Genomic DNA, 21,220 nt, shown 5'->3' with positions numbered 1-21,220 from the left:
GCAGCATTTCTCTAGTGACCACTCGCAACGGCCAGGAAGAAATAAACAATCTCTTTTATGCACACCAACAAGTTAGCAATGCAGCAATTAATCAAACGGTACGAGAAAGCCCTGCTGCTTGCATGTCGAGAAGCACGAAAGAGCCATGAGATACTCTCTTCATTTTTTTGAAGTGTCACATTTAATTTGTTCTTAGTCAATATTGTAATCTTTGACTAACTTTCTCTTTGGTAGGATACTGTAGGCGCAAGTAAGGCCTTATTTAATTTGAAAAGAAAAGTTTTTGAAGATACTGTAACACATGTGTTACTATAGCAATTAATTTCTAATTATAAATTAATTAGCTCAAAAGATTTGTCTCGCAAACAACTTTTAATCATAGAAAAAGAAAGATTCGTCTCGCAAAATATATGTGAACTACACAATTAATTATTTTTTTATCTATACTTAATGTTCCATACATGTGTCTAAATAATCAATTAGACGAGGTGAAAAGTTTTTGATGGAAAATAAACCACGTCTAACGACAATCGTGATGAGTGTCTTGTCAACACAAATTTAATAATATTATTTTTAAAAAAATTGAAATAAACACCATAAAACGTAATAAATCAATGTTGAATTAATTGATTTTAATAAAACATTACCAATTATTTATTTATGATGACTGCAGGGGAATGTGTTTTTTTTGCAAATTACATTAATTAAATGAAATCTTTCTCCAAGTTCTTATATCGCTATATGTATGTTTTTTCCTTTGCAGTGAATTTTCTTCAATATTCTCCCCCTGTCATCAGTATATATATGGACCACAAAAAATCAGAACTGGACGAGGCAAGAGGCGACCCACCTGTCAGTGATCTGGTAGCACGTCGCCCAGTCATATGGTGACGTGCGGGTTGCTGCTTGGTTCAGGCAGTTTCTCCTTCCTCGGGGAGTTCGGAGAGGCCAGGCGTGGAGGGATTGGGAGGGGAGGAGGCGTGAGCGCGAGGAAAGTGAAGAGAGAGTTGCTTCCGATCTCGATTACCCCGGTTGCCGAATCGAGAATCCAATTCGGTTCCATCCAAGGCCTCAGATCGGATTCCTACCCCCAATTCGGGCCGCTCGCTTTCCCCATACCGATCGGCTTTGGGGATTTTCTTTTCTGAGCGATTTTTCTGGGGCCCCGATCGGATCGGGCTGAGTTGTGTTGATCGCGGAGCGATGCGAATCGAGGAGCTTCCGGGCGATCCGTGTGGAGGACGAGGTGGAGAGGGCGGGGAGGATGAGCTGCTGCTGCCGCGTCGCGAGGATGGCGACGCGGCGGAGGGCGAGAGGGGAGTGGTGATGCGGGTGGCCGTCGACGCGAAGCGCGCGGCGGTGGGTGTCGGCGCCCGGATGCTTTTCTATCCGACGCTGGTGTACAACGTCGTGAGGAATCGGTTCGAGGAGCACTTCCACTGGTGGGATCAGATCGATGAGGTCATGAAATTTTCTTCCCCTTTTTTTATCGATGTTGCTGTGATTGCTTTGGTGTTCTGGTCGCCTTGTCCGATCTATTGTTTGATTTGATTTCTTTGTGAATTTTGGCCCTGTTTGGTTCCCCTTGCTTTGTATCTTGAATGTGGCTGTTTGCGTCTGCAGTTCTACTGATATGTTTCGCATTAGTTTTTGCTTTTCTGCTTCGTGGTTTTGGGATTTTCTTAATTGATTTTGGAAGCACATGAATACATGATTGTGCAACGTCTTACAATTTTTGCTGACCTTTTATGTTTCAATTAATTTAGAATTTTCTGCTGATTCTGCTTCCATTGTGTTCAAACGTTTTTGGTGTATCAGCATGTCCTGCTGGGTGCTGTTCCATTCCCTAGCGATGTTCTCCGGCTAAAGGCGCTTGGAGTTTGCGGTGTTGTGACACTAAATGAATCGTACGAGAGGCTTGTGCCAACATCCCTCTACGAGGTTAGTATATCACAGCTGATCGATCGAGTGCATGTAATTGTATTGTTCTAACAGATTAGGTTTACGCAGGCACTTGTTTGTCGTATGTTGGTTCTTACTCCTTAATTAGGTATGTGATCTGATGGTATGATGTGTATGGTGAAAATTATAAGCTACAGATACGGGAGAATTGAATAGGATATGCTCCCGCTAGTTTAACTTGAGAACATTGCAATTCAATTTGCCTAGAACAATGGTGTAGCAATGTATACGAAACATCAGGTGTGGCTGCGGCTGCAGCTGCGGCTTTGTTTGTCGTGATTACACCCATCAGATCCTGGATTTGATCAATGCTTAAAGTTTTTCATGAGTGATTTTGGTTTTGCCTGATTAGAATAGTGAATTGAGGTTGTTAGATGAACTGGTCTTGAAGTCTTAAACTACACTGGTGAGGTGGACTGATACTATTTGTAGGTAGGCGTTAGAGTTTCTTAAGCTAGTGCAGTGGCTATGACAACAATAGTGCTGATGCAGCAACATTGCAATTTTTATTAATAGAGGGCTGCTGTATTGTCCTCCTTTTACAATTTTTCTACTGTATTCCTTTACATGTGTATAACTGCATTTGATGCGACTTCAGATGTTGTATATTGGATGGTGATAATCTTACTTTGTAAATGCGATGTTGTACCGATGCATTGATCAATTCATGGTGCTATGTTAGTTGCCTCTTGCGTTTGTTCATTGCAATCTTTTTGCTGATGGAGCAAGTAATTGAAATATATATCTGATTTTAGGCTCATGGAATCGAAAACCTGGTGCTACCAACAAGGGATTACCTTTATGCGCCTTCATTTGTTAACCTTTGCGAAGCTGCTGACTTCATCCACAGTAAGAATCTTCTCAGGATACATATCAAGCTGTTACAGGATATGAAGGTCACAGTTTACACATGTCAAATGGCAACTCACCTTTGTTTGTTAGTGTATTCTCAAGAATAAAGTAGTCCATTCGTTTCTATTTGCCTTTTATAAGTGGGTTTTTCTTTCTTGTTTAATATTATATTAGGATTCTGAGAAAATACATCATTAAATCTTCCTGAATTTTCATAGTGTAGCTTGATGCTATGATGCACATGCTACTTAATAAAGGTTTGAAGGTGCATGGCTTAGCAGTCAAATGAATTTTATGAGGTAGCAATATACACTAGTTAATATTGGCATTATTGCATTTTCTATTTTTCTTAGTTCTTCACAAAAACAACTAGGAATGTGCTTCTGCACATTGCATTTTAATTTTACATCAGTTTATGTCTGAAGCCTGTTAATGATGTTTCTGTATGAAGTATGACTCTTCATGGTACACACTTTGTAATTTGCTTCAGTTGAGTTTTCGTTCAAGTGCTCTCTTTTTTCTCGTAAATACCTGTATATTGTGAAACCTGACTAGAGTCTATTTAATGGGAAAAGGACATAATAATACTTCATCACTCTGATTGTGTTTTCTCTCTCTCTCTCTCTTTCCCTTGTACATTTCCTTTTAGCATTTCCAATTTGGTGCATGGCTTAATTGTTCTGTTTTCAAAATTTTAATACTCGAAGGAAACGCTTCATGTGGGAAATTGACATATGTGCACTGCAAAGCTGGACGAGGACGTAGCACTACAGTTGTCATTTGCTATTTGGTATGCCAAACAGTATTTGTTGTTCTTACTAATAAAGATAAAGATATGTTTGCTTCTGTAATTTGTGTAATGACGTGTCTTGACTATGCTCTTTAGGTGCAATATAAAAACATGACTCCTGCTGAAGCTTATGAACATGTCCGCTTGCGTCGGCCTAGAGTATTGTTAGCTCCTGCACAGTGGCAAGTAAGTTACCACCAAATTTTACATGCTTATGTATACAATTATTTCAGTACCCTCCTCAAACCCCCCCCCCCCCCCCCCCCCAAAGAAAAAAACACATCCTCACCCTCAGTGTTGTAATCATAGAAGGAAAGGCTGTTATCAATTCAGAATTTAAAAGGAGAACCTGCCAGGTGTTATGTATAAGTTATGCTCATTTGTAATTATTGTTCCTCTTGGTAAGATCTATTGTATGCTAATTTAGGTATTCTTTGAGTTGTTTCTTAGAAATTTAGTGGGCAAAGAGCTTTTGTATGTTTTGATACAAACTCTGGTCCTCAAGGCTTTGCTCGACTATTTGTATTAAAATCAGTAGAAATTTTGGCTGCCTTGTTGTTTGGTTAATGAAGAGTCAAGTAACAATATTTGAGATAACTATGTGTCCTTGGCAAATTTCTGATGGAACTATGAAATAATGTATGTCTCTGCTTAGTAGTTTAGATGACTGACTTATGTTTTTGTCTTTTTGTTTGTTCAATATATTCAATATATGATCTGAAAGCCTTATTATTGGATAAATAGAAATATTAGATGATGTTGGCAATCTATTTTAAGTTACGTTTTAGGGATTATATGTATATTGAAGTACTATTCGCTGTTAGTTCACTTGTTTGTGGACCAATAAGTGGTGGTGGGTGGTGGGTGGGGTTGATTCATATTTTGACTGTTTTCTGATGGTGATCTAACAGTGTACGCGACCCCTACTTATGTGTTATCTCTCTCTCCCTCCCTTTTTTTTAAGGCTGTGCAAGAGTTCTATCAACTAATAAGAGTGAAGAAAACTGGGAGATCTAGTCGCCTGGACAATCCTTTAATCAAGCCACCGTTGTTCCTTGCCACTCACAACCTTGTTGCCTTTGATGATAGCGCATTTGTGATGGTCTCAGAATCAGACCTCGAAGGGTATAATTCGGATGCACTGGCACTCAACATGGGCAGTGGATTGTGGGAGATAAGCTTGATATACCGTGTCCAGTTTGCGAGCAAGGCAGCTTTTGCTGGGTTTTCGTATTTGTGGCTTCGATGCCGTGCCTGCAAGGAGGCTCTACCTGAGAATGTGGGGAGAGAGAGCTGCTCTCTTGAGGTTGAGCAGCTAACAACTGGCCATCCCTGTCTACTGCAAGGTGTCGTGGTTAATCCATGACTATCGAGTATTTGTTTTTGCCTTGCACCTGTACATATTAAAGAGAAGGATATGCAATGTGAATCTGTAACGTGGGTCCGCAGCAACCAAAGAGTGAAGTTGCCCGGGTTTGTATATATGTCATGCAATAAGTCGACTTATGCTGTTAAATGGAAAAACGGAACTCTTTCCGACCAAATTTCAACCTCACGCACTCTCGTTCCTTGTCTTGGGTTAGTTATGTACTGCCTCCATCCCAAATTGTAAGTCATTCTAAGAATCTTGGAGAGTCAAAGCATTTTCATGTTTGACCAAAATTATAGAGAAAAATACTAAAATTTGTAACGTAAAGTGAATATACTATGAAAATATAATTAAGAAAGAATCTAATAATACTTAGTTAGTACCATAATAATTATTATTTTATAATATAAATTTGGTTAAACTTAAAAAAATTTGACTCTCCAAGATTCTTGGAATGACTTATAATTTGGGATGGAGGGAGTATCTTTTTCCTCTTGCTAAACAAACTGGACTGCAAGGTTGTTATTTTTCTTTTTCTTTTTTTTTTAAAAAAAAAGAGTTGACATGCGTGCCATTGGTTGAAATTAGCGTAACGATATTTTTGGAAGTAGTTTGAGGTTCTCTTCAGAAACAAGTTAATAAACTTTCTATTGTGCCGTCATTAACAGCTATCTAACTTGTGTGAGATAACGGCGTATAGGAGAACAGAAAATTAAAACCAACGGCAAAGAAGAAAACCTATGATTTTTAATGATATATGCAAGGAATTCTAATAACATACAATGAACTTTACCATTTATGTATCTCTCGCCGGTTTGTTGTGAAAGAAAAACACCGTTGAATAGCTCATGGCTGAGAGACTAGAGTAATCAATAAATGGCCAGTTAGACACAGGAAAAGTTGCTTTTATGTTGCTTGCATTAGGCCTCGTTTAGTTTGTAAAATTTTTTGTACTGACTACTGTAACATTTTTTATTTAGTAATTAGTGTCCAATTATAGAATAATTAGACTTAAAAGTTTCGTCTCGCAAATTATATGTAAACTGTGTAATTAATTATTTTTTATCAATATTTAATGCTCTATACATCCAAAGATTCAATATGATGAGATGAAAAAAAATAGGAACTAAACAGGCCTACATCTATGTACAGTCCATAAGTTCCATTTGCTGCTGCTGTACGTGATGACGGCATATCGTTCAAGCATGGCTTAGCATGAGTTTTGAGTTTAATCGTAGTAGTGTTAGGTCAGTCTCAATGAGATTTAGAAGAGTTTTATGAGTATTAAATAAGCTGACATAATACACAGACTAGTATTGTAACATATTGCTAACAATTAGGACATTTTTCCTTTTCGGCTCTTATGATCTCACAAATTGAAGAATATGGAAACACAAAATAAGAGATTGTTTTTTGTTCTCTTAATATTAATATTACTATATATAATTCTAATTCTGATAAGATCTAAGAGTTTGATAATAGTCCATTAGAGAATTCATTCTTCTCTCGGTTTTTATACTTGATGAGGTGGCGTTTGGATTGCTATTGGGTTTAGTATAGGGACATGTAGATGGATATGACGAGGTGGGTTAGGGAAATGGATACTCATATTTCATCCTTTGTTACCATGTTTAGTTTATTTGGGATCCTGTTTGGATTATATAGCAAAATTTTAGTCCTGTACTTTTAGCCTATTTTTTTTGTTATGGGGATTAGGTGGACTAAAAGTGAGTACATCCACAAATCTAAAGAGTAATCTATTTGCTCCTCAAGAGGCTTAAAACTGGGCTAAAACACCTTAGGGGGGCAAGTTGGACGTGCAATACCCCCCACCCACCAATCCGCACCATGCATGGCTCAATTAAATGAGGGTAAATCAGTCATTATAGATTGGAGGATTAAAGTTTAACCCATGGATCCAAACAGCCTAGCAGAACTAAAATTTAGTGCATGGCAAATGGATTCAAAAAGAGGCTTAGGGGTATTTAGGACTGTTCCACAAACTCTGCTTCACAAACTCTACCGTGGAGCAGCTCTAAAAAAAAGAGTTTGTGGAGTATCTCTTTAGGTGCTCTTACAACTCTATCTTTTTTTCCTCGAACTAAGTGCGTGAAGCTGAAACTGTTTGACTAAAAAACGTGGAGTAGAGTAGTTCCAAACACCCTCTTAGTAGAACCCATATTAAAAAGAAAAAATAAAAACAAAACTATCGCCCGGCTCATGGTATCTTTTTTGTAGACACTAGCTTTTCTTCTACACCCAAATCAACGGTGTGATTTCTCAGTCTTCTGCACCCAAATCAATGATGCGATACATTATCTTTTCTTCTTCTCCGTCCAAATTGACGGCTCAAACAAGTAGTAAAGCACCGCCATAGTTAGGCATCATCCTCGTGCAATCAAGCGTTGTGCCACTTTTTGGCTCCTGCTCCTCCTCCAACTTCCCATCTTCTCTGGGGCGTCGTAGTTTGGTGTCTCTAGACGAGCGTTACTTCGTCCCTATGTTGTCGAGAAGGCTTATCTTCTTGGCGACCTGCTGCTGATGAGCTTATGGCTTTCAGCCTTGCCATTCTTCCAGTGGCGCATAGGTGCGCTTCACATCCGCATCTACTGGCACCACAATTTAGTTTCTTTCCGATGATAACCCGCCTATCTGGTCAGTATGGAATCGTTGGGATATAGACAAATCTTTTCCATTTCCTAATCTAGATTCATTTTCTTTTCCATCTATCCAAACAAAGGATACATTTTATCCCACCTCTGATTTCTCTATCCCAACCTCCATTTCTCATAAACCAAACGCCAAAGCATGTTCGCTTGAACTTATTTGATGAATTTGTCAGCCATTTAATAATATTTTTCTCTTATAATAAATCAACATATAGTTTTTTTAGTCATGACTTTTCTGCCAAGCGAATAGCTTTATACGAGTACTTATTTGACTCTCATGCTGAAAACAAAGCATTTTGCCAAAACGTTATTGCAGCCAAGTGTCAACGAAGCAGAGCGTCCAACCCCAGCCGGCCTGTAGGGCCAAAGCCATCTTGAGAGCAAGTATTATAACAGGCTGTAAGCCAGCTAAATGCTGATGTGGAGGAGAGAGAAGAGGAGAGAGAGAGTAAAAGCGGGCTGCAAGCTTACAGCCGGCTCAGACACAAAAACCAAGAAAATCTGTAACACAGACAAGTGGGCCATGTATTAATAGTGATGAGCTAACTATTATATAGGTGGGCTGCAAGAAGGCTGTAAAAAAATCTTACAGCCATCAGCTAGCTGTATTATAAGGCAACGTATCCTATGCAAACTAGGCATCCCGTGTAAACTTGTAAACTAACGATTTGGATCTTAGGATTATCATCTAATGGCTGTGTTAAGAAGTGGGTTACTTTTCCAAAAAACCCCTCCCACCGTCCGTCAGGCCGTCGCTCCGTCCCGTCCGTCTGGACGCCGCACGTACGTATCCGCTCGTATCCATATCGTCAGGCCGTCGCTCGTATCGATTGGAAGGCAAGTCACGAACGCCGCCGCTGCCGGCCTGCACACGATCGGTCGCCCGATCGTCTCTCCCCACGCCTCGTCCGCCGGCTCGCCCCACGCCTGGCACTCGATCGATCGCCCGCCGGCCTGGCCTTGGGATCCGACGACTGTGATGGAGGACTCGTTTGGGGGCGATGTGCCTCGGCGTAACAAGTTCAGTTCTGCTGTCATGCAGTCATACAGTTCAGAACTTCGTTTGGCACCTGTTTGTGACACTGACAGTGAAGGACCGAAGAACAGGGAACTAGGGAACTTATCAAACCAGCTTAATTTTGTTTGTAAAAAAAACAGATTAGTATTAGAATATTGATCAGCAGCAAACTTATCAAAGCTGCTATTTTTTGACCGCCAGTTGCTGTTCTTTGTTGCTGCTGTTCTTTGCTGCAATGAAAGGGCAAAGCATATATTGCTGCTGCTGCTGTTCTTTGCTGCTCTTTGCCCTTTCACACACAAAAAGAATATATTGCTGTTCTGTGCTGCTGCAGTTATTTACTGACCATCATCGTTGTTTTTAGAAAGAAACATCATAGTGCAATGAAATATTCAGAGTACACAAGACAAAGAAACAGAGTGGTACATAAGGGCAAAGCACAGCTCGCTAAGTTGTTGTATGAAATATTCAGAGTACACACGACCTTCCATGTCTTAACAGAATGGAGAACTAAGAAATTGAATTACAAGCATGTCTTAACAGAATGGAGAACTAAGAATGTCTCAACCAGCAACATTGAGGGGGCAATTACGTGCGTCATGAGACACTAATTGCTTGCATTTTCCACACATCCGTTTTCTGGGCGCCTTGTTCTCCTTGCTCTTCTTGATTCTTTTGCAGCGCCCTCTGGAGTTGATATCATTTGGTGGATGTATCTCAACTTCTTGTGGAATTTTGCCACCAAGGAATGATTCAAACTCATCTTGCTTATTGACTGTAGCGGCAGGAACGATATTTTGGAGAGGTTCTACAAGGTTTGATAAACTAGAATATAAAAATTCCATTCCTTGTTCAGAGTTCTTGGCCATCTGGATTAGCTCTTCAAACTTGTTACGTGAATCTGAAATTTTTCTCCCCATTGCCACCTCCACAGGATCTTTAGCCTTTTCATCCAGAAGGTTACCTTCCTTATCAAAGAATAATTTTCTATAAAATAAAGATCTGGTCAGAACTATTGCACATAGAAAACAATACGTATATGTAAAACAAACCAGGCGTGTAAACTCACCTTTTACACCTTATATCCCACCTCTTCATAAAATAAATTGGTGGTATCTCATTTAGCTTCTCGCCTCTAAGCACTTGAATGATATGACGACACGGGATGCCAAATGACTCATAAAATTTACAGGAGCACATACCAAACATGTTTAATTTGTTCATTTCAACCACTCGCTCTTTACCAGATTGGCTGCTGATGGTGACAATTTTCATATCTTCAGTCTCTGAAATCCCTTGAATAATGCAATGGTCTCTTGCAACCACTAGTTGTTCCTGAAACTTGCTGAAAATTTCGTGAGTATATATGACACTACACTGCTTCTCCATGACCCAAGGTGTCATCAATTTACGGCTAGTGTGAAGACTTTTATTGTCGGCTAGCAACTCCTCTTCGCACTCCAAAGCTGTTTCAAACCTTAGCCAAAACTCAACAAAGGATAATTTTCGATGAATAAAGCGGTTAAAGAAAGAATTTGCACTCTCCGATCGTGATGTAGTCCTAAGGAGTCCTGCTAGAGGTATGTCCATAAAGTATGCTGGGATCCATGATTCTCGCATGTTGAACTTTGTGGAAAACCACTCATTTCCAGTGAGCACATACTTTATCATGACAGAATTCCATCGAGAGTCAAACTCATCTGAATTCTCGGAGCCCCAAACACACTCATTTAACAGTTTCCAGAAATCCTCATCATTTTTTTATGTCGGGCCCAACCTTCTCAGGTACCTTATCCATGATATGCCACATGCAAAATCTATGAGTTGTATTTGGTAGAACCTGAGCAATAGCAGCCTTCATGCTAGCATCTTCATCTGTTATGATTAGATGAGGTGCTAGTCCACCCGTAGCGTTAAGAAAGGTCTGGAACAGCCATACAAATGAGTCGATTTTTTCATTAGCCAGAAACGCTGCCCCAAGGAAAACACTTTGCAAGTGATGATTGACCCCAGTGAATGGCACAAACTTCATATCATATTGGTTGGTAGTATATGTAGAATCTACCGAAAGCACATCACCAAAAACACTACAATTTTTTCTACATGTGGCATCTGCCCAGAAGACACGCACAAGCCGTCCTTCTTTGTCCACCATAAACTCATAAAAGAAGGCAGGATTTGCTTCCTTCTTTCGCTCAAGTTGATGCACAAACATTTGTGCATCAGCATCCTTGATTCTGCACCTCAGGTCACGATAATAGTTCTTGAAATCCCTCAGCGTGCAACCAACATGCTCAAATCCACCGTCAGTGACTTGGAGAAGTCGAAATGCCTGTGACGTGCCAATGCTAGCCTTATGACAGTTGAACAAAGTACTCTTTGCCCTCTCACTAACTTGACGATTGGATCTTAGCAGGTGCCTCTTATCTGGCGACATGAAACCATGATTATGCTCCTCGACAAATGACAATATTTGATACTTCTTCTCACTGTCAAGCTTGACAACAATACGTGCCTGACAACCACAACGGGTTTCCATCACATTTGGTGTCTTTCTTTTTTTCCCGGACTGGTCACTAACTTCTTGAACGCTCTCCTTCCTGTACCCTTCTCTTGAGCACAAATACCGCTGGTAAAATATTTCCTCATTGTTCTTCTTATGTGCACCAACACGAACAGAGAAACCAGCATCGTGTGCATATGATTTATAAAAATTCTCCGCATCCTTGAGTGTATCAAAAATCATTCCAACCACAGGCTTTTTATTTGCTTTGCAATTATCTACTACATTAGAAGGTGCTGTCCGTGGTGTGCTTGGTTCCTCAACGTGGGCTACAACTCCAGCATCGACGTCCATGATGGTCAGGACGACATCATCTGTGGCGGAATGAACGACGACTGCGTGATAACGACAACGTTAGCAATGATCGCAGTCAAGGTAAAAGTGAAGGTACAAGTTTTATACGAGAAACAAACCTGCATCAGGGTCGTGTGTTCCTGAGATCGTGGCCTCCATTGCGGCGGCGTTCGTGGACAGCATGGCGGCCGGCGTCGCCACCATCGGAGTGGAGTTCGTGGGCATCGTCACGGTGCCAGCCATCACAGTCGCAACGTCACCACGAAGTTCTGAACTGTATGACTGCATGGCAGCAGAACTGAACTTGTTACGCCGAGGCACATCACCCCCAAACGAGTCCTCCATCACAGTCGTCGGATCCCAAGGCCAGGCCGGTGGGCGACCGATCGAGTGCCAGGCGTGGGGCGAGCCGGCGGACGAGGCGTGGGGAGAGACGATCGGGCGACCGATCGTGTGCAGGCCGGCAGCGGCGGCGTTCGTGACTTGCCTTCCAATCGATACGAGCGACGGCCTGACGATACGGATACGAGCGGATACGTACGTGCGGCGTCCAGACGGACGGGACGGAGCGACGGCCTGACGGACGGTGGGAGGGGTTTTTTGGAAAAGTAACCCACCTCTTAACACAGCGATTAGATGATAATCCTAGGATCTAAATCGTTAGTTTACAAGTTTACACGGGATGCCTAGTTTGCATAGGATACGTTGCCGTATTATAATACTTGCTCTGACAAGGTGGACCCACCTGGTGGCGAAATGCATGCACAAGTATGCAGATGGTGGGTTTCCCATCTTCACATCTCTACCCTCGTGAGAAATTCAAATTCCAAATCCGGACCTTCTAAAAATCGAAACCCCCACCTCAGTACCTCACCGTCACCGGAGCAGCAGCCGTTGAGACTTCCGTTCCCCATCGCCCGGAGGTTTGTCTCGGGTGATCGGAAGGGGATGGAGTTCACGGAGGCGTTCAAGCAGACGGGCCCGTGCTCCTTCTCCCCCGACTCGCGCTTCCTCGCTATTGCCGTAGACTACCGCCTCGTCGTCCGGGACGTCGTCTCACTGAAGGTACCCGCACCGTTCGTTTTCCCCATCTCCTTTCTCTCAGTCCATCCCTGGGCTCGTGAGTCGGAATGTGGGTTTAGGGTTTGGGTTCCTGGTGTAATCGCTGAATCTGGAATTGTGGACTTGGGTAATGTGACTCCGTGGTCCGTGCTGCTCTAATTCGAGCGTGCTGATCCATGAAATGCGCCTACTTCTACCGATCTGAAATCCTAGGGTTCAGGACTAGATTGTGCTTAGCTCAATTTCACGGTGCACATTGGATCGATGAATCTCTGTACCTAATGGTAAGGGGCCTTACCTGGAGGTTGACTGGTGCATGCCTCTGAACGGGTGTATCAGCTAGCATTTTGTATTTGGCACTATTTTGTTTGAGAACTGTGTTTCGATTGCTTGGGTCCTGAAAGTTCCATGAACACTTGGGTGTTCGGCTCAGCCACACAGCTCCAGCTTCAATAATTCTCAGAGCTGGGTATTCCTAGTGCCAAGAATTTATGAAGCTGGAGCTAGGGCAAAGCTGGAGTATTTAGGTAAGTCATTTTGTTTCCAGTCTAGATTGTGAGTACTTACTTAAATGGGCCTTAATTTTTTGTACAAACTCCAAACCCGAAGAGTACCTGGGAGCTAGAGCACTGCCAAATGGGGCCTTTATGTTTCATGCATGTATACGTAAATTTCACATCAAGTATTATGGTTTAAATTTTCAAGAATGGTCACATCATGTATATGTCTTCCAAGTTTTCTATTTATCATATTTTTTAGACAAAGTCTTATTTACCATATAGATGAACTCATGAGGTATATTAGTTTCAAGTTTGGCATGAGCTCATGTTGTTGTAAAATATATGTGCTCACATTGTGACACCACATTAATGTGTCCCTAAGCTTGCTGATTAATGTATGCTTGAACTCACAAATGCAGGTGGTACAATTATTTTCATGTGTGGACAAGATAAGCTCTGTGGAGTGGGCACCGGATTCAGAATATATTCTATGTGGACTTTACAAGCGGCCCATGGTGCAGGCTTGGTCGCTGAGCCAGCCTGACTGGACCTGCAAGATCGATGAAGGTCCTGCAGGGATTGCATATGCTCGCTGGAGCCCTGACAGTCGTCATATACTCACTACGTCCGAGTTTCAGCTCCGTCTCACTGTGTGGTCTCTCGTAAATACAGCATGCGTGCATGTCCAGTGGCCAAAGCATGGTTCTAAAGGTGTTTCTTTTACCAAGGATGGGAAGTTTGCTGCAATCTGTACCAGGCGTGATTGCAAGGATTACATAAATTTGCTCTCATGTCACTCCTGGGAGATAATGACTGTCTTTGCCGTTGACACGGTAGACTTAGCTGGTGTTGAATGGTCACCAGATGATAGTGCTATTGTCGTCTGGGATTCACTTCTTGAATACAAGGTGCATGCACTTTCTCTTCACAAATCCATGATGTTTTTTGTGTGATCTGACATTCAATTGTACTTCTGTGAGCAACTTCAGTCTTTAGTTATCCTCTTTATATGTGTTCATGAGAATTATCTTTACTTTCAGTATCAAATCATCTTACATAGCAATTTTGTAGCTGGCAAACATTTGTTCTACTAATTCAGTTCTAATAGCCCTGAATTGAGGTGTCGTTGCTCCGAGTTAACTTATTTGTCTTGTACCATGATCTCTCCTTTTTCCTAAAGGAAGCATATATTTTCTTTTAGGTTATCAACCTTGTGCCTCAGTTATTGTTGTCGTATGTAGGTTTTAATGATTGAACCTTCTGTATTATGCTTCAAAGGTTAACCACTAACAGTCAACTCTGAAGAGTTCATTTCAGCTTGTTGTGAAAAAACATTTTGTTCTTTTTCCTACTTTAAACTAAACATTATATAATTGTGCAGAGATACTAACTAAAATGATGATCCTTCAAGGACCAAGCCTATTACAGGTTCTGACATCCTTTTTTTGTCATTTACAGATTCTGATATATTCACCAGACGGAAGGTGCTTGTTCAAGTATCTAGCTTATGAAAGTGGGTTAGGTGTGAAAACTGTTGCTTGGTCACCATGTGGACAGTTTTTAGCAGTGGGCAGCTATGATCAAGCAGTGCGGACTTTGAATCACCTAACGTGGAAAACTTTTGCGGAGTTCTCACATGCAGCGTATATCCGAAGTCCTTGTAATGCTGCTATATATAAGGTAACTCAGTCTGTTATTTTGTTGACTTGCTATATTAGCACCGCTGCAAGGTCTAAATTTACTTTCTGACAAATAGTCATGATATCTAATTTTAACTGCCAAATATGGGCAGGAAGTGGATGACCCATGGCAGCTTGATATGTCAGAGTTATGTCTAAGTGAAGGCTTCTCTTGTAACATGCAAGACAATGGCGCAGGTCAGTTTAAGCGATCATTTCAAACGACTTCTCATACTATTGCTTTTCTATATTTTCCACCAATAGACCTTTGATTACTCTTTTTTTTTTTAAAAAAATGTTTATTGCATGATGAATTCCCTTCTCAACTGAAGCTGGATGTAGTGGCTCATAGGAGACTAGGAACTTACTGTATCTAACAAAATGGAAAATAAAACACACAATGGGGTATTCTCTAGCAATTCTATGCTCCTGCAGTCTGTAGTAGACTTGTAATCTTACCACATGTTTATTCCGAGAACGTGCATTGCATGTAGAGTGCCCACCAGAGTGACCGGCCGCAAGTTCCCCCCCTGAACACCTTTGTTTACTTGTCGTCAAGACAAGGCTTAAAATCGTGGGTTGTAGCAAATAGTGTCATCTTTTTTTTTCAGGAGCTATAAAGCTATAGCAGAGTTACGACAGATAGCGTTTTTAAGAAAACCTTGAAAAATACAAGTAATTGATTCTCAAAAACATGACAATCACAAATATGTTTTCGAAGTTATAGGAGTCTAGGAACAATATTTAATATGATATTACTTATTACAACATGATTCATGAAAGTCAAGTGTTCTGTTTTCCAAAAAAAACCCAACTTAGCAACAAAAGATAAGTAGATAATAACTAGATTGTCACTGTTATAACTGAAGTTGAAATAGCGCTGCTATTTCAAAGCTACAGCTAAGTAATTTAGCGGCACTAAAGCACAATATTGTGGTCGTAGCTAACATAGCGGCAAAAATAGCAATAGCTTAGCATGGTCTCTCTCTAGCAACTATAGTGCTGCTATAGCCCGCTATTTAAATCAATGCGTTCAGATCATCCAAGAGTTGAGCAGCACAATGGACTTGAAACTCCTTTAGGACCTTTGGTAATCTTCTTGCAGTTGAAGAGACACCAAACGACCCATGAAGGCACACCAAGCGGTGTACATCCATGTAGTCTGAAGGTGTGTAGGGTCCGAAACCAGACGTCCCTACTGAACACGCAGTTGAGCAGCAGGTGAGTGAATTTCTGGCCCCTGGTCGCGAAGTGCTCAATCGCCATGGTTGGGGGGACCGTGGCACTTGAGGTGGTCAGAAGTGTAGCTGCAACCATGAGGAAAAGCCAGCCAAAGAACTTGCATTTGTTAGAGGCACAGGTTTTCCAAAGTTGCTTTGCCCCCAAACAATGACATGTGACCAAGCAGCAAACCCTGGTAAGCTAAGCTCGCCTAATATTGGCCATCGCCTGTCCATGTCCAGATGATTAAATGAACTTGTCGAGCTGATCTGAGAGAACAACTCTTTCAAGCCTCTCTGAGCTGTACTCTAACAGAACTTGGACTGTGAGGCCACCCCAAGTCTTGACCCCTCTCTTCCATGTGTTCCTCTGATTTTTTTTGTTATGCATTTCTGAAGATGTGTCTTATGATTATGAACAAAATTGCCATTGTGATGCCTTTATATTATGTTATGAGCTAGCCCTTACATGTTTAATTCTGTATTAAATTTTCCCTATTTTTTTTTGTTGTCAGAAAATGGCACCGAGGGAGGAGGCTCTAGAGTTAAATATGCTCTGATGGATGTTCCCATCACCTTACCTTCCATGAAACCAGCTACTGACAAGCCCAACCCCAAACAAGGAATTGGTGAGTTACTTTTGCCTTTGGCCACTCCAGCTGATGCTTGTTGCAAGGTTATATTCATGTGTATGGTTATCAGTTGTTTACTTGACTGATGCATAGGTATCTAGTACTCTAGTATCATGCGCTTGTGATCTAATTTGTTTCTTAATGCTTATCTTGTTTCTTACTGTTCACAGTGATTGCACTTAATGTGCAATTGTTCTTGAATTCATTGGTGAATCTTGTACAGCTATACAGGCATTTGTGTAAAAATGACGAACAGCATTTTGAAACGTCATTTGCATTAGTTGTCTTGCTAATTCTTGAATTTCTGTCAGAAAGTTATTCAGATTATGTGTCTGGTGTATCATGCGTAATCTTCATTTTATTTGGAAACACCACTCTCACTTTACAAAATGTTGCAGGTATGCTGTCATGGAGCAACGACAGCCACTATTTCTTTACCCGGAACGACAACATGCCGACTGCTCTTTGGATATGGGATATATGCCGCCTTGAGCTTGCTGCTGTGCTTGTGCAGAAAGATCCAATCCGTGCTGCAGCATGGGACCCTACCTGCACACGACTTGTTTTATGCACCGAGAGCCCTCACTTGTACATGTGGACGCCATCCGGTGCCTGTTGTGTCAACATCCCCTTGCTGAACTTCCGAATCATTGATTTGAAGTGGAACTCGAATGGGAGCTGCCTCCTCCTGAAGGACCGTGAATCTTTCTGCTGTGCCACAATCATATCTGCCCTGCCTGAGGAAGAACCTGATCAATCTGATGATACTTCCGAAGATGAATGAATGGTCTCATGGTATGTCTAGCAGCTTATGCAAATGGAACTGGGAACTAACAATACAAAGGATCCTGTGATGGTGAATGAGTGGTACCGACTGACTACTTTGCTACTTGTAGAATCCAGAGTGAAAACTGCATTACCATGAAATGATAAGGTCATTTTGCTGCTTAAATGGTAAATGATCTATCAGCTGGCACTACACAATGAACTGACAACTGTGTGCTTCTATTTGTTGTATTCTTGCTCTTCTTTGTCTGCTGTAGTTTCTCCAAGGCTGTACTGCTTGACTTTACTTGCTGGATCTTAATCTTACATGTTCAGTCATCAGGGTATTCTCATTCAGGGAGATGAGGATTCCTTCTTGGTGTTGAGGCAGTCCTGGGGATTCCGTAGTGAATCCAAAGAGTGCCATTCGAAGTGTAACTTCCGTATTGGTTCCTTCTTGGTTGCCTGCATAGTCTGAACCTGGTTCCCTAATGTAGCCTAGAGCGCTCTCTAGATACGGATTTCATTTGTGTGCTTCTAGTGAGCTTGGCTCGCATGGCGCAATGCAGAGTTTCTTAATGATACTGTTATCATATAATTAATGTGTATTAATTGATATTCGTGTATTTTAAAGTAGATTAAGATATTAAAAGTAAAGTAGAGACAGCTAGATTGTAGTTGCACAAGTTAAATATTATAAGATCACTTGTTTTTGTTTGTTTTTATTTTATATGGTACGCTTGTATAGGTAATCGAACTCCATCTCTTCTCAGCTAGACTATACTCCCTGTGTCCCTTTTTAATTGTCGCTGTTTGTGTACGTGCCACAAGTTTGATTCGATTTGTAGAAAATACGTGTAACATTTGTATCTCCAAATAAATTTGTTAAAAAACTAGATTCAAAGATCTTTCTAATGATACTAATTATGTATTACAAATATTAATATTTTTTAATATATAATTGTTGGTAGTTGTTTTTGGAAAAGCGCAAGCGATAATTAAAAAAGAACGGAGGGAGTACTGCACAAGAACTTCCACCTCTACGGTCTGTCTAGCGGGGGACCCGGTCTGGTTCCTAGGTGCGAGCTAGGCTCCCCTACCAACGAACCCAACATGTTACTCCTCATTCCGGGGGTTTTCCCAAGTGCGAGCTTGGCTCCTCTCACCAATGAATCAAACATGTTTCTACTGATTGGCGTGCACTGAGGTAGACGTGTATCCTTATGTGGTTGTCTGAGATCTGTAGCATAGGTGTTACTAGCTTGTTAAGGTGCGGAGTTGTTGGAGGGTTTTCTTTCTCAATGGAAAAAAGTTTATATAACCTCTTGTCGCATGACAAGTCATCTACTTTACATTAAGACCTCTAACCTAAAACGAACTTGCAATTGTACATCTTAAACTATGTTGAGTTTTACTACTTGATTTTCCCACTCTTCCCTGTAAAATTTGACCTCTATTGACACATAATTACTCAAGACTCAAGAGATTCACCTCAACTCTGAATGATATATATTACTGACTAAAATTCAGTACCGTGCAGCACCGATGCTACAGTTCCATTTCCACAGAATTCAAAACATCATGTATAACCCATTCACAACGCACCATCCAAGAACTTATGATGTCTTTAGATGGCATACATGCCCCTGAATCCCTGGTTCTGTGGGGAACTCTTTCTCCTTTTCACTGGGCATGCGTTCTGCGAGCCTCTTCACAGCTATATGTTGGACATTAGATAGGGTGCCTTGTATACTTCTGCATAGCCTCCTTTTCCAGCCATGTTATCTAGGAAACCACACATTTGATGTTTGATTTCTTATGATAGTAAATTCGGTGAACTTTTTTACACTAACAATAGCTGAACTTCTGAAAACTTGGTGAATTATTTGAAAAGAATAGCATAGATGCAAGGGATTAGTATCCATTGAAATGTCCTGAAAACTGAAACACCTCCAGGAAGGCTTCTGAATTTCTGATCTTCAGTATATATCCGACTTCGCTGCCATTCAGCACTGACACCTCCAGGATGGCGAGATGTGCTGTAGCATTCTTCAGTGGCCCGGTGTCCCCATTCCTCTGGCCCATTAAGGACTGCCCTTGGTGAGCTCTGTACTTTCGGTTTCAGAATCAATACCAAGTATATGTCATGCTGCTGAAGAGTCATGTTTTTACCAAGTGATCTTACCATCGAATGGTAATACTTTTCTATCTCATAAGTGTGTGTATTGGTAAAATTGAATTGCACTCTAGTTCTACTTTAAAATGGGAAATAAAGCAGACTCAAGTTACATATGGTAAGAATTTTGTTGATCTCCCAATGAGGATGTTACCATCAGCACAACTGTACAACCAATCCACAGATCACAATCAGTATCAACTTCAAACCCAAAGGAACAAGATCACAGCAAGTAACCATTCCGTTCATTGAAGCAAGAATGGTTGATAGATACAGCCAACTTTCATTCACCACAAACTTAACCTGATAAAACACCCATCACAGAACCTACCCTAACCTAGGCAAGACGCTAGTATTGCTAGTTGGTACTACTATTCTAAGAAGCTTCAGCAGCGGTCTCCATCCAATTCGTGCTGAGTGTGAACTAGAGAGAAGGATGCAAGTCGCCTGCAACTGCCAGTCTAGAACTCCTGCGAGGCGGAGCCGATCTCGGCCTTACCCTTGCCGCCAGCCTTCTTGGGCAGCAGCGTCTGGTGGATGTTGGGCAACACCCCGCCGGCGGCTATAGTGACCGCACCCAGAAGCTTGCTCAGCTCCTCGTCATTGCGCACAGCGAGCTGGATGTGGCACGGCACGATCCGGTTCTTCTTGTTGTCGCGCGCCGCGTTGCCCGCCAGCTCTAGGACCTACAATTACAAGAGCACGATACGGTTCAGAACACCTTCCGATGGATTCACCAATGGGGAAAGTAACGAGTAAATAAGGGATTGGGGGAGAAAAGGAGGAGCACGGGAAAGGGGATTTGGTTACCTCTGCCGCGAGGTACTCGAGGACCGCGGAGAGGTAGACGGGCGCGCCACCGCCTACGCGCTCGGTGTACTTGCCCGTCTTCAGGTAGCGGGCGATGCGGCCGACGGGGAACTGCAGTCCGGCTTTGGACGACCGTGACACCGCCTTGGTCCCCTTGGGCTTGCCCCTGCCGCTGCCGGAACTCATCTTCTCCTTCCGAGATTGCTCGTCGCCTGCTCTACACGTTGTATCGATCACCGGAAGTCTGTTACGCTCTGCGGGAGTGGCAGTGTGGGATTGAGATGGAGGGGGCGACGGCGGCGAGGCAGGTTATGTAGAGGCCAAGGCGGCGGACGATTAGCTGAGCTGGCGGGGGAGCAGATCGCTGACGTGGAGGATGCGAGGGGGCCATCCGATCGGGGAGCGGACGCGTGGTGCGGCGGTACCATTTCGCGGGGGCACGCGAAATTTTTGTTCTATTTGGCGGTTGCATTTTCGCGCCGCGGGGCTTTTGAAACTGGAAGGGGACCTAGGCGTGTTTGTTTTCCTGGTTGAGGGGTTGGGCCGGGCTATGAAGATACAGGTGTAGTTGTTTGTTTGTAGGTGGTTTGAGCCTGGCCGGTACGGTCATTAAAGCACCCGCCAGCCACGCCCGAGAGGGAAGGCCACTTCGGCCGTTTCTCGCGAGGCCGGCCGAGCGCGTGCACTTGTGGTCCTCATTTGGGCGTTGGCGGGCTGCTGGCCTACTTCTCCCATGTGATGGGGGAAAAAAAATCTCCCGCTAGGGTTTCCTTCTCCGCCTCTAGATAAAACCCATCTCGGCGCCGCTGGAAGCCCTAGGGTGGTTTCATTCGTTCGTCTCCGTTTCTCACTCCCTCAT

General features: G+C 42.3%; 5 protein-coding genes across 5 annotated transcripts; 2 read left to right on the top strand and 3 right to left on the bottom strand.

The window, feature by feature from the left end:
- LOC8058073 (putative dual specificity protein phosphatase DSP8) lies at positions 837–5,159 on the top strand. Its single transcript, XM_002467440.2, has 6 exons — positions 837–1,461; positions 1,819–1,941; positions 2,718–2,811; positions 3,522–3,604; positions 3,701–3,790; positions 4,569–5,159. The coding sequence occupies exons 1-6, from the start codon at positions 1,204–1,206 to the stop codon at positions 4,968–4,970; spliced, it is 1,050 nt and encodes a 349-aa protein (XP_002467485.1). The 5' UTR covers positions 837–1,203; the 3' UTR covers positions 4,971–5,159.
- Positions 9,065–10,144, bottom strand: LOC110434183 (protein FAR1-RELATED SEQUENCE 5-like). Its single transcript, XM_021457998.1, has 2 exons — positions 9,730–10,144; positions 9,065–9,647 (listed from the first exon to the last, which is right to left on the bottom strand). Exons 1-2 carry the CDS (start codon positions 10,062–10,064, stop codon positions 9,224–9,226), a joined length of 759 nt encoding a protein of 252 aa, XP_021313673.1. The 5' UTR covers positions 10,065–10,144; the 3' UTR covers positions 9,065–9,223.
- On the bottom strand, positions 10,414–11,839 carry LOC8055641 (protein FAR1-RELATED SEQUENCE 5). Its single transcript, XM_021452263.1, has one exon. It carries the CDS (start codon positions 11,515–11,517, stop codon positions 10,414–10,416), a length of 1,104 nt encoding a protein of 367 aa, XP_021307938.1. The 5' UTR covers positions 11,518–11,839.
- Positions 12,319–17,973, top strand: LOC8058072 (WD repeat-containing protein WRAP73). Its single transcript, XM_002467439.2, has 6 exons — positions 12,319–12,582; positions 13,499–13,987; positions 14,538–14,759; positions 14,872–14,956; positions 16,494–16,607; positions 17,009–17,973. The coding sequence occupies exons 1-6, from the start codon at positions 12,466–12,468 to the stop codon at positions 17,392–17,394; spliced, it is 1,413 nt and encodes a 470-aa protein (XP_002467484.1). The 5' UTR covers positions 12,319–12,465; the 3' UTR covers positions 17,395–17,973.
- LOC8055640 (probable histone H2AXb) lies at positions 19,666–20,684 on the bottom strand. The gene is made up of 2 exons (XM_002464881.2): positions 20,362–20,684; positions 19,666–20,237 (listed from the first exon to the last, which is right to left on the bottom strand). The coding sequence occupies exons 1-2, from the start codon at positions 20,545–20,547 to the stop codon at positions 20,013–20,015; spliced, it is 411 nt and encodes a 136-aa protein (XP_002464926.1). The 5' UTR covers positions 20,548–20,684; the 3' UTR covers positions 19,666–20,012.

Source organism: Sorghum bicolor, chromosome 1 (assembly GCF_000003195.3).
Source record: "Sorghum bicolor cultivar BTx623 chromosome 1, Sorghum_bicolor_NCBIv3, whole genome shotgun sequence".
Lineage (NCBI taxonomy): Eukaryota > Viridiplantae > Streptophyta > Magnoliopsida > Poales > Poaceae > Sorghum > Sorghum bicolor.
Note: the sequence above shows the minus strand (reverse complement) of the source record. Positions and strands in the feature narration are given on the sequence as shown.

Bases quoted from the DNA above. Each gene is read 5' to 3' on its own strand.
- LOC8055640 (XM_002464881.2), bottom strand. From the start codon at position 20,547: ATGAGTTCCGGCAGCGGCAGGGGCAAGCCCAAGGGGACCAAGGCGGTG. The intron at 20,238-20,361 runs GTAACCAAATCC...TTGTAATTGTAG, and splicing joins TCGAGTACCTCGCGGCAGAG to GTCCTAGAGCTGGCGGGCAA.
- LOC8058073 (XM_002467440.2), top strand. From the start codon at position 1,204: ATGCGAATCGAGGAGCTTCCGGGCGATCCGTGTGGAGGACGAGGTGGA. The intron at 1,462-1,818 runs GTCATGAAATTT...TTGGTGTATCAG, and splicing joins GGTGGGATCAGATCGATGAG to CATGTCCTGCTGGGTGCTGT. The intron at 3,605-3,700 runs GTATGCCAAACA...TATGCTCTTTAG, and splicing joins CAGTTGTCATTTGCTATTTG to GTGCAATATAAAAACATGAC.
- LOC8058072 (XM_002467439.2), top strand. From the start codon at position 12,466: ATGGAGTTCACGGAGGCGTTCAAGCAGACGGGCCCGTGCTCCTTCTCC. The intron at 14,957-16,493 runs GTCAGTTTAAGC...TTTTGTTGTCAG, and splicing joins CATGCAAGACAATGGCGCAG to AAAATGGCACCGAGGGAGGA. The intron at 16,608-17,008 runs GTGAGTTACTTT...AAAATGTTGCAG, and splicing joins CAACCCCAAACAAGGAATTG to GTATGCTGTCATGGAGCAAC.
- LOC8055641 (XM_021452263.1), bottom strand. From the start codon at position 11,517: ATGGACGTCGATGCTGGAGTTGTAGCCCACGTTGAGGAACCAAGCACA.
- LOC110434183 (XM_021457998.1), bottom strand. From the start codon at position 10,064: ATGACACCTTGGGTCATGGAGAAGCAGTGTAGTGTCATATATACTCAC. The intron at 9,648-9,729 runs GTGAGTTTACAC...TTTATTTTATAG, and splicing joins TGGGATATAAGGTGTAAAAG to AAAATTATTCTTTGATAAGG.